This window comes from Harmonia axyridis, chromosome 6, assembly GCF_914767665.1.
Source record: "Harmonia axyridis chromosome 6, icHarAxyr1.1, whole genome shotgun sequence".
Taxonomy (NCBI): Eukaryota; Metazoa; Arthropoda; class Insecta; order Coleoptera; family Coccinellidae; genus Harmonia; species Harmonia axyridis.
The window spans coordinates 39,070,479-39,087,852 of NC_059506.1; the positions used below are offsets into that span (position 1 = coordinate 39,070,479).

The window sequence follows — 17,374 nt, forward strand, 5'->3', positions numbered from 1 at the left end:
CAAAAGTTGTCAAACCTTGGATTTCAGCAGGTAGATACAGAAAATAATGAATATTCTGCTTATTATAAATTCGACAATTAGGAAAAATATCGGATTCCAAATATTCAAATTTGCATATTCAATTGGGAATTACTCAAACAATAGTAATTTACGTAACAAGTCCGGAAAATAGGGTTTTTTTGGACGAATAGACAAAATTCCAGGACGAGCGTAAGCGAGTCCTGGAAGTCTGTGAGTCCAAAAAAACCATTTTCGGGCGTGTTGCGTACAATATTTTTTCGGCAACCATGTAGAATAACACTATCGCTGCTGCTTTCCATATTTTATTGCGATTGCGATCAAAAAACATGCAAATTTTTGACAACTAATTTCATATGAACTGTCAGCCGTTATCTCGGTTGCTATGGATTCTATGATTCTTTTCCGGCCTAGTCCGGGAAGTACGTACTTTCCGGACTAGGCCGGGAAATGCTTCTTTCTCAGAAAAAAGCGTCCGGGAAGTGAGCATTTCCCGGACGGTTGCCGAAAAATATATTTTATTCAATATAATATACATTCATAACGATATAGTAAAATTGTGGATTTGAAAATATACCACAATCCGACAACGTAATCTTACCATGTTGGGGACATGTAAAAATTGCTTACACTCCCTCTATCTATGTTTATTACTCTATGTCTAGTACTGACGAGTGGAAGAGTATAGGGTTGAGCAGAAAAGCAGTGGATGCAAATTTGTGTCCACCTAAACTCCGCTCTAAGATTGATATTTATATGTTCAATTTTCTTATGAGAATTTATGTGGGGGTGGTAGTTCAGCGCCACCCCCTCCCCGTAAAAAAGCATGAGATATTCACAAATCGAACGAAGAATTCAAACATGATTTTTAGCTCAAAATGTCAACTTTATCAACCTAAAAAATGTGATTTAAGCTCCTTTCCAACTGCTCACACTAGCAGACTAGTTTTTGACTAAATATCGAAGTGTTTGAAATCGAATGATCCATGGCAATGCAATCGCCGGATGTCTGACAAATCGCTACGTTTGTTTGATGTTGTTATTCCTGCGATCAATTTCAAACCGCCAACGAAGTTTTTTCAACCGACAAAATCAGATCCTCTCTCAGTAACCTCAGACACAAAGCGAAAAAACTCAATAAAAGTCGATACATAAACCCGCTTAACAATAAACACCAACTAAGTCAGTAGATTCGGTCTTTATGAAGCTCTTTGTGCAGTAAATATATCTTTTCAAGCCGATTTAAATTTCGGCCGAGATAGCTCGTACACTAACACATCGTTGGAAACATAAACTCCCGTTGATTTATAATATATCGTTCGAAATAACAAGCTAACCGGGTTACCAAACAAATAAACACGCACATGTTGCTGGGTTCCTCCGTATATCCGATTGTCGAGAAGAAATCTTCACCCTGGATCACCGAATTGGAGTATTAATAACTTCTCTCGATGGGACGCGAACAGAAATCCAATTTAAAAAGAAGAGCACATTTCCATCATCGGAATGTCTACACAGAGGAAATTTATATCTATGGTGTTTACGAGAAATGTCAGTTATCAATGAAACCATAGAGCTCGGCAATTTTTGGGAGTGCGTTCCGTTGATGGTTATTGCTAGATTACATGCTCTTGGTTTACTATGCTTTTTCATGCCACATTTCCGACGAAGATATGGATGTTATTTGTACGTCCATTGTAAAAGCAGAACATTATTTATTTTTATTTCCTGAAAAAAACAACTTGCAACGATTTTGATCGAACAATTCAACCATTTTTAACCTTTTTGGAAGGGTATATAGCAATAAAATATATGAACCCTTCTTGATATGTATACTATTTGAATTTCGAAGGACTAAACATGTTTTTTTTTCCAGAATCTGAGTCAGGATCAGCTGGTTCATGTGGCATAGAAATAGATCCGAATCTGCCATATCCTGGGATAGCGCCCATAGCCCTGCGGTACCTGTCGCAGACCACGAGACCCAGGAGCTGGTGCTTGGCCCTCATCTCGAATCCATATCCTTTTTATACAAAAACAATATTTATTATCGATGCTCGGAAGTTGAGCGTTACAATATTAATCACAAAACCAACTCCGCGTTCCGCCAACTCGGCGAACTTATAATTAACAAAGTTAACCACCCTTTGGCCGAACACGTTACTTCGATCTACCAGAGAAGAAAAAGAATACTCTCGCGTCTACGTCGACACAGAGCGTGTTTGTGTTCGTAACTTTGATTGAAAAGCCATAGAAGGCGCTCGGTTCCATCGATTCCCCTCGAACATGAAAAACGCGAAGGGCTGCGTTCCGATATGCAATCGAGTGCGAATTCTCTCATGAACGCAATTCGGAATTCAATTTAGGGGCTATATACGGAACACCGAATCGATGTTTATTGCCCGTCGCAGTCTGTACAGATTCAACGGAATATGAATTTTATATCGTGCCAGGGGTAGGTTCCGCATGTGTATTTATTAAAAATTCAAGGGGCACATGTGTCGTCGGACTGGTTCATATCTCTTGCGGATTCGTCTTGCCGGGAAACTTCTGGTAAGATGAATTTTGCAGACGCCCGTCCGACATCTGTGTTCCGCAATGAAGGATTAATCTAAGGTTGAGCAGAAGCACTTATTATTTGTTACTTATTCAGGAGTTGGTTTGGCGAATAGTATTGTTTTTTTTATTTTCTTTCTGCGTTGATTTAGGTTTGGAGCCCACGTTATTGGTTATGTTATGGGTGAGTGTCTGTATTGTTATACTTTTTACAGATTGTTATAATTTCGACTCGAAGGACCAGAATGTTTGATATTCACTTATAATTATTTTTATTGAATGCGGATTGAAGAACCGGGAAGGAAAATACTGCAAGAGTTCAAATTTTAGCAAAATTTACTTCAAAGAAAACTACACAAATATATGACAATACTATTTTGACTCGCTAAATGGAATATGCAATTTTCAATTAACAACTTAACATTAATTGATTTACTTCATAAGAGATTGCTTTCATCTTTGCATTATATAGAGCTCGCCTGCCAGTTCCAGAGTTCTTTAGAACTCTGGAACTGGTTCCAGAGAGTTCCAGAGTTCTAAAGAACTCCTGATGGGATGACTCCTTCTTTTAGATGCGTTTCTCTATACCCCAGAAAGGTTCCGGACCAATGAAAGGCGTTTTTGTTTATTTTATGGCAAGTGTACTAACGAAACATATATTATTATGTTTTTTCAGTTATTAGCAATTATCAGAAACAGTTTAACATATATATTTGGTTTAGGAAGGACCAGCACGGTATTCTAAGTCCTTCAATGTGCAAATATTAATATTCAACGGTAAACAAGGTACGCAAACTCAAAAGACGTGTTTGGAATACCTAGAAATACGTGCGAGCTTCTCCACTTAAAGTCATCCCTGCGCCTGATATCTGGAGCACCACCCTCTGCTTGCTTCCCGTGGAGTTTATATAGTGGCTCGAAAGATAAACTCCCTCCCTTGCATTATTATGGCACCCTTAAATAACTGCGTTATCTATTTAACCGACCGAGAATTTGGCAATCCGGAATAAGGTTAATTCGGAGTTACACGTGTAAGTATTTATGGCTCTTATTTGTGAGCCGAAATTAGGGGATGTTTCTGGTTTTCGCGAAACAGCCAGGGCCATTTGGTGGGAAGAAAATCATTATGGCTCTATGATGGAGAATATATCAGTAGGTGGTGGTTCTATGATTATAACATCTGGGTTTTTGAATGGAATAATTCTGGAACTTCTGCTATGTTCTGTGATTAATCTCAAGGATAAGTATACCGTGAATGGCAGGAACATAGAGTTATATCTCCCCTAACATCGATTCAGAAAAAACAGATGTGCAGACCCCGTTTCGCGTAAATTGGTCCAGGACGAGCGTTCGGAAACCACAGAGGCGAGACGCTTCCGCTTCGAACGTCGATTTTCTGGCCTCAGCCTCGCCGACATCTGGTTAAACGATCGCCCGGATTACAAGACACGCTCGGATTACTTTCAGACGTCTCGTCGTCGTGGTGGAGAGCACACAAACTGCCCCGGAGGCTGCTTCATCTCTCCTCCACCCCTCGCCGTCAAGGACACAGCGCGGCGTAATGAAAGGGTAGAATTGTCAAGACGAAAGCGTCGAAAGCCGGTCGAAGAACGCGTGGTGGTGAGACGAAGCGTGGAATTGAATTAATTCTGGTCACGGGGCACGAGGACGTTGATGAGGAGTTAAGTCCCAAGAGGTTGGACCCGTTTTTGGCACGGCTGGAGAGTCGGAGAATCGTTGTCAACGCCTTATTTGCTCTCTAATAGTTAACTTCTAGGAACTTTCTTGAATTTTATAATGGGTGGAAATTTTGATTAAGGAGTCACCGCTGAATTCTCCGGGTATGACCTCGGTTGACTTTTTTTTTTACAAAACTGTTTTTACCTTAGAACATTAATAAGAGGAACGGAAATCGCCTTGTAATTGATGCATTTGTTTTGATGCCAACATTCGTCACTCCTTGTCTGACGGGACACTATAGCAGTAGCGTAACATAATTTGATTAATTTCGAAATTTCAATTCATGCCCAAACACAGTTTGAAATGTGATTTATTCATAAAAATTCTTTCGTGTTTCAAAAGGGTCAATGTTTTTCTCAGTTTAATGATGAAGCTATTGTGAAGTTATGAAAAAAGGATTCCTGCTAAAGCATTCAACAATCAAATCAAGATTCTCCACGCTTATGGCTCGCACACGCAATAGGCTTGCTCGATTGTGATTGGTGACACTAAACTTCTTTCTCTTTTATTCGGGATCGAGCACAAATATTTACTTTCCATTCCTTCGATCTATATTCTGAGGTTTTTACGTACGCACGGTATCTGAAACCTAGGATAGCTTAGGTTTTCAGTTGATAGAGGAATATTTGGGTCGATGTTTGAGAGAGCACTCGAAAAATATATTGATGATTGGATTTTCACTTTGAAAGTTATTAAATAAATTTGGATGAAATTATAGATTAATAATATAAATTTTTTATCTTTCATTGACCAATTCTTTTCACTATTTTAAGAGCTTAGTATTTCTGTTCTGATTTGAGGTAATGACTGAATCAAACAATGAAAAATAAACACTTATGACATTCCTGTTGGAACTCTTCGTCCTTGTTGTAGTTGTTCAAAAGGAGAATAAACCAGTATGTAAGTTCTGTGACTTAGTGGTCTACAGGTCTGTTTGGATTTTTTCTCAATTTTGTGTATTTCTTTATTGCATTTATTCATCTTCAATCATTTTATTTAATTAATTTATCTACTTCATTTACTTGTTTCTTTTTTGTAAAGTTCACAAAGTCATTCGCTCGTCTCTTCGACTGATAATAATAATAATCAGTGTCTCCACGAGATCCTCTTGATAACCCCCTCCCCCCTCTCTAATCACGCTATCTGGGAGGCGAAAACTCGTGTTCCTGGGGGATTCGGCAGTGTCGTTAATTTTTTAGTTCATTAAGGAGATTGGGGGGTTACAACTCCGCTATCTTGGCTCCGCGCCAGCAAGCCCGAGAAGTTAAGTGCATATCAACTCGGGATTCCTGAATTGTTTAGAGTTATCTAATTAGATCGAGACTACACCGTCTCGGGTTTTTTTCGATCGGAAACGGATGGAGCTCTTGTAGAAGCGACGCTGGATTAGTCCTAGGGGGTTTCTTCGGAAGTTTGCTTTATTGTCTTCCTTCACACACCTGTTATTTCTTTTGGGTATCACGAAGGCTGTATCTATACTCATTGTATAAAAACTGTGGTAGTTAGTTAGGTGTATAATCTTCAATTGGGTGATACAGATATTGTAGGTTTGTTGATCTGGATGTATGAAAATAGCAGAAAGAAAGTTGTTGAAGATATACCACTAAAAAAAATACTACCTCTTTCAAATTCACTAAGCTGGTGATAAATTCCGCGTACACGTACTCTAGGCATTTCAACAACAACTGAACATCGACTTTGAATCTCCTTGAACAGCTGGTTTGTTGTAAAATTAGCATTTGAAATAGTTCAGGGTTGTCTCGTTTGACAAGATCTCCTCAAAAGGAGTCTTTCATTTTGTTCATTGCTTTTTGCTCTCAGGAATGAAATACATTGTTTCTCTAATTCTGTGGTTATTCCGTTCACTCTTCTACATCTTGTAGAACAAAAGCGTGCGAGAATATATCAGAAACGCACACTTTTCATGGTTATATTTTATTATTATATGTTGGTACTCCAAACTTTCTACCACGGCTTTATCTGTCAATTCATCAATTTGCCTTGAAGAAATCATTTCTGCCAACCAACATTTTTCAATGCAAAAATCACTGAATGATATTTATGGAAATATTTCATTAATTTCAATAAGAATACAATGAATCATAGAAAATAATGTATAATTCTCGTACAGAAGGCTCATTCTATTACTCGTTCATTCAAAAACTCGCCACTTCGTGACTCGTTTTTGAATTTTGAACTCGTGGAAGAATATCACTGCCTTCTGCACTTGTATTATAAATAACTATTATAAATCTACGAATTCCAAATCTAGGATAGAAACATGTGGCAAAACTCCAAGTGAAAAGCCATAAAACTCCCCCCAAATGAACGTAGTCGCCTCCAAACCACTCCACACGTCTTCGCGCGGCGCAAACAGAACAACCAACCCCTTCAGGTTTTCGGGCTTGTTGAACACGGGTTTTCCCGAATGAAAAACTACCCCGATTAACTCCCCCGCCATTTGTACCCAGAAGTGTGGGATTTTCCGAGTTTTCCAGAGATTTCGCGCCCGGCCGCTCATCCTCCTTCCGGGGTTTTTCTTGGGGGCTCGTTAGCAGGCAGCGGGGTGGTTTGTCGGAATATGTGTGGCTGGGACACCCCCAAGTTTTCCAACCTTTCCTCGGGCTATTGTATGTCCTGCTTCGAATTGGATTTTTTTCGGGAAACGGAGAGGAGATCTGGTTCGGAAAACAAATTTGGAAGTTACGGGGTGAGTAGATGAAGTGGAAATTCACTCAAAACGAGGTCATCCTCAGAAGTATGTATGTAGAGAAAAAATTCTAAATGTCGAGTCGGCTCTGGAAGAAATAGTGTTTATAATTCAGTTGGGCAGATATCTCGAATTCAAATAGTTCAACTTTTTGAGAATCAGAATAATTCGCGGAGAATGATCAACAATAGCAGAATGTGAGGAAGGTTTGCCTTGTGTAAATCTTACGAAAAGTGGAAAACCTAGAATGTAAACAGGACATAAACCAAATCAGTTAATCGAAAAGGCCAATAATATTACTGAAAAGCCATTGATAAAACTATCAACGCATTTATAAGGACACAATTTCCAGAGAATTGAAAATAAGAAGTGTAGAATATCCTGAGAGAAAAAATGACAAAAATATTCGACAATCAGTTAGCGCGAATACCGAGATGTTGCTGTGCTTCAAGTTGCATTCATTTTGCAAATAAAAAGCCATGATCAAAAGTACCTACTTTATCTTTATCCCAACTAATCCAAAAATTGTCCGGACAATGTGAAATTGAAGTATAAGGTCAAATTTGTTGATTGAGTTTAGTTTGGTGAGCGATATTTACAGGTTCTACTCTGAGGTTTTATTTGAGATCAGTAAGAGGCGAAGCTGGGTACAATTGAAGTTACATTTACAACTGCTTACTGTTAATTTTATTCACCAGAATCCTGTTCAAATCCATCATTAAGAGTTTTACCAAACAACATTTCCCCATATATTATATTTCTTCATTCAAATCAATTATGTTTAAAAATTCTTCATTTTGGTTTAATTTCCTAGAATATCTCATTTTGGAGGTTTGTTAACTAATTTAAAGTTGAAAGATTTTCGGAACCACTTGGCGCTTCAATACATTTTTTTGAAACCTACACCCTCCTTCACTGTATAATGAGCTTACCTCTTGAGGATCAATTAATTTCTTACAATTTTTGGGAAATTTACACGTAACAACTTCTCGAAAAAATATTTTTCCTCAAGATTCAACTCTTGGACTGAATAAACCAAATGCACTTGCATAATCCTTAATATCCAACGTGGTTTTTATACAGGCTGGATAGCCTGTATAAAAACCACGTTGAATACGCTCTATTAGTGTGACGTCACACACCGCCATTTTTGGTTCTTCTGTCAGTGTTCGGAATCCAAACAAATGAATTGTCGTTCAAATTAGTACGGTGTCGTTGAAGGAATTAGCTTATTTTCATGAATAAGAGTATTTAAGGAACGATTTCAGTATTAATTGATAGAAAGAAGGAACGAGGTTAATACCAGTAAGTTTGAATCATGTATCATTCCCCAGATTTTGTAAAAAGCAGTGTTTATTAGTTGAACTTCAAGTTCGAACTTACTGGCATTAATCTCGTTCCTTCTGTCTATCAATTAATAGTAAAATCGTTCCTTAAATAATCTTATTTATCAAAATAAGCCAATTTCTTCAACGACAACGTATTCATTTGAATGAAAATTTTTTTGTTTTGATTACGAACACTGAAAGGAGAACTAAAATGGCAGTGTGTGACGTCATCACTAATAGAGCGTAAAACCGTTAATACATGACCGTACCACAACAGGAAGAAGATAATCCATGCAAACTCTGTGACCACACATCACGGTCCTAATTGAGGCCGGGGTCCAGACTATCCCGCAAAGCGCCCGTTCAAAAACGCTTTACGGGCTAATCGTATGCCGATCCCGTAATTACGAACGGCCCGAGATCGATACGGCCGCAGTTGCATCCTCGCAAAATCTGCAGCAACGCCAGCGTAAAACCACCTATCCTATTACGGAACGCGGCCCCTATCGCAAGGACATAGAAAATAGCTAAACAGACGCGTGCGTTCGTTAAGCCGATTATCTCGTCGTTATCGACATCGAACACAGAGTTTTCGTGACAGCGAAAGTTTTGTTTACCGCTGGAAACTTTGCGGTTGGTGCGAATTCCGAAGCTGTTATTAACAGTGACGTGATTGAAGTAACAAACAACATATCGTAGAGCGGTGTGACTTTGCACCATTTTTTATAGTTTTCTTGATGTAACTTTTTCGTTTTTTTGTGAAATGAGTCCTGCGCAAAGTATGTTTAATTTGAACGATTTTTAGAGGCAAATTCAATTTTTTCCCAAATTTCGAGTTCAAATTTCTTTAAAACTGGGAGCTCTACGAAGAATCGGTGAGCAGTGCCATAATTGACGATCTCTGATTAGCCGAATTTCGATCTCACCTGAAAAATTTTTCGTCCAAAAATTTTCGTAAAATTTTCTATACCTGACCCTTAGAAAATTTTCTGAAAAATAAAAGTTCCTTCATGGGAATATTGTATCATTTTATTGATTGATTCGACTATGTAGATTACGAAAATGCTTACAGTTGGGCGATCAGTACATTATTACATAAATTATAGGCAAAAATCTGTAATTTTTAAAGAAAAAATTGATAATTTTCCCGAAGCTGCCACTTCTTCTAGACATGGGCTACGCACTTGAAACCTCACTATGTTTTAGAGCGGAACTTGAAGTTTGGAAAGGTTTTTATTTGAATGGTCTGTGACGAATGATTCAGGAGATATAACGATTTTTAGAGGCAAATTCAATTTTTTCCCAAATTTCGAGTTCAAATTTCTTTAAAACTGGGAGCTCTACAAAAAATCGGTGAGCAGTGCCATAATTGACGATCTCTGATTAGCCGAATTTCGGTCTCACCTGAAAAATTTTTTGTCCTAAAATTTTCGTAAAATTTTCTATACCTAACCCTTAGAAAATTTTCTGAAAAATAAAAGTTCCTTCATGGGAATATAGTATCATTTTATTGATTGATTCGACTATGTAGATTACGAAAATGCTTACAGTTGGGCGATCAGTACATTAATACATAAATTATAGGCAAAAATCTGTAATTTTTAAAGAAAAAATTGATAATTTTCCCGAAGCTGCCACTTCTTCTAGACATGGGCTACGCACTTGAAACCTCACTATGTTTTAGAGCGGAACTTCAAGTTTGGAAACGTTTTTATTTGAATGGCCTGTGACGAATGATTCAGGAGATATAACGATTTTTAGAGGCAAATTCAATTTTTTCCCAAATTTCGAGTTCAAATTTCTTTAAAACTGGGAGCTCTACGAAGAATCGGTGAGCAGTGCCATAATTGACGATCTCTGATTAGCCGAATTTCGATCTCACCTGAAAAATTTTTCGTCCAAAAATTTTCGTAAAATTTTCTATACCTGACCCTTAGAAAATTTTCTGAAAAATAAAAGTTCCTTCATGGGAATATTGTATCATTTTATTGATTGATTCGACTATGTAGATTACGAAAATGCTCACAGTTGGGCGATCAGTACATTATTACATAAATTATAGACAAAAATCTGTAATTTTTAAAGAAAAAATTGATAATTTTCCCGAAGCTGCCACTTCTTCTAGACATGGGCTACGCACTTGAAACCTCACTATGTTTTAGAGCGGAACTTGAAGTTTGGAAACGTTTTTATTTGAATGGCCTGTGACGAATGATTCAGGAGATATAACGATTTTTAGAGGCAAATTCAATTTTTTCCCAAATTTCGAGTTCAAATTTCTTTAAAACTGGGAGCTCTACGAAGAATCGGTGAGCAGTGCCATAATTGACGATCTCTGATTAACCGAATTTCGATCTCACCTGAAAAATTTTTCGTACAAAAATTTTCGTAAAATTTTCTATACCTGACCCTTAGAAAATTTTCTGAAAAATAAAAGTTCCTTTATGGGAATATTGTATCATTTTATTGATTGATTCGACTATGTAGATTACGAAAATGCTTACAGTTGGGCGATCAGTACATTCTTAGATAAATTATAGGCAAAAATCTGTAATTTTTAAAGAAAAAATTTATAATTTTCCCGAAGCTGCCACTTCTTCTAGACATGGGCTACGCACTTGAAACCTCACTATGTTTTAGAGCGGAACTTGAAGTTTGGAAAGGTTTTTATTTGAATGGTCTGTGACGAATGATTCAGGAGATATAACGATTTTTAGAGGCAAATTCAATTTTTTCCCAAATTTCGAGTTCAAATTTCTTCAAAACTGGGAGCTCTACGAAAAATCGGTGAGCAGTGCCATAATTGACGATCTCTGATTAGCCGAATTTCGATCTCAACTGAAAAATTTTTTGTCCTAAAATTTTCGTAAAATTTTCTATACCTAACCCTTAGAAAATTTTCTGAAAAATAAAAGTTCCTTCAAGGGAATATTGTAAAAGTTGCATCCGACTTTTTTTTGTATCGACGACCCATAATTGTGCCTCAAAATAAAACAGGTGAAACAAATTTGGTATGTGGCAATGTCGCCCGCCAAAGGGACACAATAGAAAAATTTCCTGAAGTGTCGAAATCCTCTCAACCAAATATTTTCAGTTTTTTTTAACGTGACGTTCAATGAATGTTAAGTAAGCTGCTAAATATATTTCGATGTACCGTTCGTCATATTTTCTGCAAAACTCCTTGTATTTCGCATATATACCCACGTTAAAAAATTACCCGCTCACATAACATACCGTAGCTCATCATTCAATGTACGCCAGACGACTGCGACGGTTGCAACATGTGGGTATATAGTGTGGTTAAAGGTTCCGATTCGTGATTTCTGTAAGATGTTGCCAACTTTACGAAAACAAAGTGAAACTCAAAATATTAGGCCGTTCGGCAAAGTCACACCGCTCTACCGTACTAAATATAATAAAATAATGTAATTAGCAATAGCGCTCTTAATGTGACACATTTCGGGACCTGCCTAGAAGTTGACGTATTTGTTTTCCCAGGGCACAGAACGAAATGATCTGTCACTTTGGATTCTATGAACCGATGTATCTTGCCCCGCGCGTTTTCTTGTCAGGAAGGGTCTAGTAACGAGGCAGTCTCGTGATTAATTCTCGCCATAACCTAATTGGGGAAATAGCAGGTATATCAATTCTCGTTAACTGTCATCGGGATTTGAAACGTCATCAATTTCACCCCCTTGTCGCATCCAATTAACAGATTGGCGGAGTGTGTCGCCGCCGCCGGTGGTGGGGAGATGGAAAGTTGTTCGGATTCCGGGCACGGTCCGCGCGGCTAGATAATTTAATTGGAAACTTTCTTAATCTTAATATTCCTGATGGGGAAACCGGGACCTTCAGTTTTCGCAACGAACTTTTTCAATTATTGCGACCGTCGAATATTCCCGAGGGAGGGGGAGGTATTTCCGGGAGGAATCACTTTGATCGGCGTCCCTGATGCTATCAAGATGCGATGCTTATAAATATTGATACATATGTCGAAAGAGTAAAAAGATAAGGTCAATGAAACAAAATGGTGAGATTGTATATTGATTGCGAAAAAACGAACATTTCGTAAGAGTTGGAACTTGTTGGACATCTTATCTATGACTTTGAATAGCTAGTGAACCTTTACAAGACATCCACAAAATTTATTTCAAATTGAACTTCGTTCCTGAGTTTTCATAGTTACTACTTTCCCGATTTCAATGGTTTACAACTGTGTGGTTGATCTCGACCATAGAGTAATAAACATAGATAGAGGGAGTATACGCAATTTTTACATGTACCCAACATGGTTAGATTACGTTGTCGGATTGTGATATATTTTAAAATCCACAATTTTACTATATCGTTATCAATGTATATTATATTGAATGAAATATATTTATTTGAGTGGTTTCCGATTGAATATGGGAATTTGAATATTTGGAATCCGATATTTTTCCTAATTGTCGAATTTATAATAAGCAGAATATTTATTATTTTCTGTATCTACCTGCTGAAATCCGAGGTTTGGCAACTTTTGCTCTTCTAGTGTCAACGGTTGTTTCACGTCGTTTGGCGCGCTTTGTTTTCTGAATTTCTGATATATTTAGGTATTTATTTCAATATATTTTGAGTTGGTATGGAACGTTGATTCACTATGAGACATAAGAAGTGCGTTCTTTGTATGGAAACTAGCGAATTGAGTGAAATATCGTATCACTGATATGTTTTCATTTCCGCGTGCTTCATGTCAAATTTGATAGTTCATGTTGGGGACAAAATTTGCATACTGAAGATGACATAAGCTTCCTCTATCTACGTTTATAACTAAGAGGTACTAGGAAATTACTGACGTAAAATCAGGGGCTTTTCAGCTCTCGTCATTCAGGCGCACATTAACGTCAATGCTTTTCTTGTTTTTCTTTGACTAAAATCATGGTTATATTCGTCTACTAAATTATATTTGTTTTTTCTTTGGGTCCTTACCACCCTATCTTCACTCTTTCTTAATTTTTTTCAGAATTTAAAGCTAATAATGTTCTCATCTGTTTTCTAATTGAATTTCGAATCACAAACAACAAATCAACAGATTCCGCCTTATGATAGAGATCAGTTGTGCCAATTTATCGACAAAGTACATATTTTAAAATCGGCAATTTCCAGTACTTCAATGACAGAATTCAGCTATGACGGGTCCTTGAGGAACCAGGTCTTGGATAGTGGAAGTTATAACGAGTCACAGATAGCAAAACCACAGAGTAAAACGCGAAACTTGATAATGGCAACCATCGCACCATCGCACGACGCTTTCAAATGGTCCTTCGAGCCGGATACGCGTAGATATCAATTAACCGGGATCTGCACATCGTATTGATCTGTCATACGATCCTTCCCGTCTATATTTCATCGGCTATGGCGGTTAAACGTCCGACGCGCGAAATCAATCGGATTATATCGTCGTGATTCGCGTAAACGTCGCGTCCCGTTATCTAAATGCGGAATCTTCGTCCGATCGAAACCGGGAAAATCGTCCCGCAGGGGATGACGCTAATTATTTTCGACGAGGTTCGAACGCGTTAACGCCACAATTGATATTCGACGTTGACACCACATTATGGGCATCCGCGCCAGTTTGCGTCGGTTTGTCGGTTTACCGCTTTAGGCGTTTCTGGTCGAAATGTGGTGCCGTATTACGAAAAACGATAATTCGAATGCAATCGAGAATATACAGGGACTTGATGATTTGAAGTATTGTGAAAATTTCATTTGTTGCTAACTTGGCCCAATATTTCTCACTATAATCACGAATGGTTTAAAAACGATATGTTGCCAGTTAAAACAAGTGCGTTCGGCGATATTTTCAATAAATAAAAATACCTATACCTAATGTTGCATTCCACGTTGAATTTCAAATGATAAAAAGGTGAAGATATTATCACTTACAAATTATTATTTAATGGCAATCAAAACAATTGCTTCTTTTATGTGCAAAAACCATACCCCTCTATCTATGTTTATTACTCTATGCCTAGTACTGACGAGTGGAAGAGTATAGGGTTGAGTAGAAAAGCAGTGGATGCAAATTTGTGTCCATCTAAACTCCGCTTTAAGATTGATATTTATAAGTTCAATTTTCTTATGAGTAATTCATGTATATTTTTCTTTCTCCAGACCGACTTCTGGAGGAGGAACCAGCGCTCGAAAACAATCTGAGGTAGGTGTATAAAGTTCCATTCTATCGTGAGTTGGAATCCCTCAAATCTTATCATCTTCGATGCCCCTCAAACCGGCTACGCAGCCAGCATCCCTGACTGTATCTTTGGCAGGGGGAGGGGGGTAGTTCAGCGCCACCCCCACCCCGTAATTACACGGCCGCCACGTCTCTCTCCGAGGATGATGAGAGGCCTAGACTCTCTTCTACTTCTTGGCGGCGTGTCATCCCGGATAAGTGAGGGCAATTAGACGCACTCGGCCTTCGTCGCGACGCCCTTGGGACCTCTAATCAAAATTTAATTTCAGGGCAGGGGACAAAGGCGTCACTCAAAGTCGCGAAATTTCCATCTCGTCACGCGAGCCGTGTAGGTGGCGCTGCGATTGGGGGATGGGGGACCTTGAAGGTTCTGGTCGATGTTCCTCGGAATTGTCGAGAAGGTTTTCGGAAGGTAGTGAAAGTAAATTTGGGATGAAACCGCTCTTAGTTTAGATTCATTCTTCAGAGTTTTTTTTAGGAGAAATTGAAGTGAGTAGCTGAAGCTCAAGATGTTCCTTCAAGAGCCTCAACAGTTTCTTCTGATACTATACATTATCAAAAAATCTCAAAATTAATGCTAACTGATCTTGTTTCCAATTTATTCTGTGATCGCCTTCAAAATAATTCTTTACTGCAGCTTTTACTCGAAGTTTATCTTCATTTATTTTTGTCAACAATGTTCATATACTAATTCACCTATTCTACTTAAGGGATGCTGAGGAACAAGATTCTAGATCACAACCCCAAGCACATATCTCGAGTGAGCGACAGTTCAGAACAGCGCCAATTCCACCATGACAATTGTTTATATAAACAATTTATTCCCCTTCCTCGTCTCAGAAATCTCATTTACATACCCAAGACGATACCACATCTATCAACCGCAACTAATAACATCCCATTACACCGATCCCTCACTGCTAACGAATCCAATCAACCCTCCCTCTGTCATCCTATCACGACCCAAACTGGAGCGATTCTCACCCCCTCGAGCACACGGATCCGCGGACGTGCCGAGATCTGGTCTTCGAGCCCTTAGGGAGTTCCAACTCGGTCCCTTTCGAGCTACCCGTTACCCATACTCAACGCAACTGTATCAGGTTTCAATTCTAATAGATTCGAAAGAAACGAGTCGATAAGTCATGACCAGTTGGACACGCACCGTTCAGCCGTCGAAAAAGGGAAGGGGTATCCTGTAAGCATTCGTTAAAGAGCTCGTTTCTCCTCTCGATGAATGGGGACGGAACTCTTTGAAGTTTGTTCCGCTCGGTCGAAAAATGCGTGGCATCCTCCGGAGCGCGTGCAAAACCCCTTATTCGTGCAGGTATCCCCCACTTCCCTATTTCGCGCCCCTCGCGAACTTGATAATGAACTCGTTACAGCACCTGGGCCGACGTAATTGAACAACTTTGTTGAGCAATGTCCGAAACATCCGTCCAACAAACTGGATTTATAGGACCGCAGACTGGCTCGTTGCCGATATCAGGGGCGTGGGGTGGAGTTGGGAGGGGGTATGGGGACATGAGCGATAGCGGCCGAGCGTCGAAGTTTCGCAAGTGCGATAAGGGAACATCTATTAAGTTGTAATCTGGCAAGTCCGGGGTATTAGCACAGTGGATGATGGGTTCTGAGGACTCTTCTTCAACACACGAACGTGGAGGGATGAGTTGTTGCTAATTCGGAAACGGAAGTTTGGGCCTGAGTTTATGATTAATGTGGTGTGGGTTTTCTTCGAGCGGAAGTTCCGGCGATGGAGACAGTTTTGTTGGTGTTGGAACTTAGGAGGCCTTGGTGAAGACGTTCGGTTTGCTAGGGAATTTTAGCTTGTGAAATAATGAGATTTTGAGGTACAACTAGGTATACCTTCATTCAGCACCCCTACTGCTATTCCTAATCGAGCAAAGTGAATGTCAGAATATTCCATCGATACTACTCTGATAAGATTCACAAAGTATTTTAAATCTAATTCTAAGTTGAAAATGGAGCAGGAAATCGGTTTTAACTTTTTCTAAAAAAAACTGCAAGCTTCTCAGAGTTTCCGCAGAAATTTCCATCCGAGATTATCCGAGTTTTCCACCGATTGATTCTTCTTCGGAAATGAGAATGTCCCCAGCTTGAAAGGTCAATTTCCCTATAATCCAATCTTCCGGAGAGAATCCGCCCGATGAATACTTTTTTTTTCTCGAACTTTCAAATTGAAAGATTCTCGAGAATTCGACGTCGTTTTCTTTGTTTTAAAACCAGGGGTGGAGATGGAAAAGTTTGAACTTCGCTTGTAAAATCGTTGAAATCCGATAATTTCAAGAAAAAAAAACTGGATTTCAATAAAAAACCACATGGTACCCCTTCTCCTTCATGACTGCAAAATGGTGCGTGTCCAACTGGTCATGACATATGAGACTTATCGATCGTTGCGAAACTCTGACGGTAAAATGACATATTTTCATTTTTCAAGTAGGCCACTTCGCTGTCATCCCCGAACGAAATTAGGACGACTATCTCGTCATCTTCAATTTCGACAGCTAAAAAGGCCCCGTTGTCGTTTTATCTCTTTTTCCTTTCACGCGGATCCAATTACGTCAAAACAGAAGCGCATAGCGGGGCCACAGAGATAAATGCCATCCGGAAGGAACAATGAGGTTATTAAGATCGCTTCTGGAGTCGGAGATGATTGCTCTCGAATTGATCGAAAGACCCCCAGCTCTGGATATTTATATCCTGTTAGAAACAGCCTCCAGATAAGGCTGACAGGTTGCTTGATGCCTGTAAAGGCGATATACGGTTCATATT

The 17,374-nt window shown here is 38.9% G+C and overlaps 1 protein-coding gene across 2 annotated transcripts in view; it reads left to right on the top strand.

Annotated features, from left to right (window-relative positions):
• LOC123683335 (voltage-dependent T-type calcium channel subunit alpha-1G) overlaps window positions 1-17,374 on the top strand; it is a 194,780-nt gene that overhangs the window by 11,271 nt on the left and 166,135 nt on the right. For both annotated transcript variants that reach the window (XM_045622310.1, XM_045622309.1), the window contains exon 3: window positions 1,895-2,036. In XM_045622310.1, coding sequence (XP_045478266.1) covers window positions 1,895-2,036 — 142 coding nt within the window. The remainder of the gene's footprint in view (window positions 1-1,894; window positions 2,037-17,374) is intronic.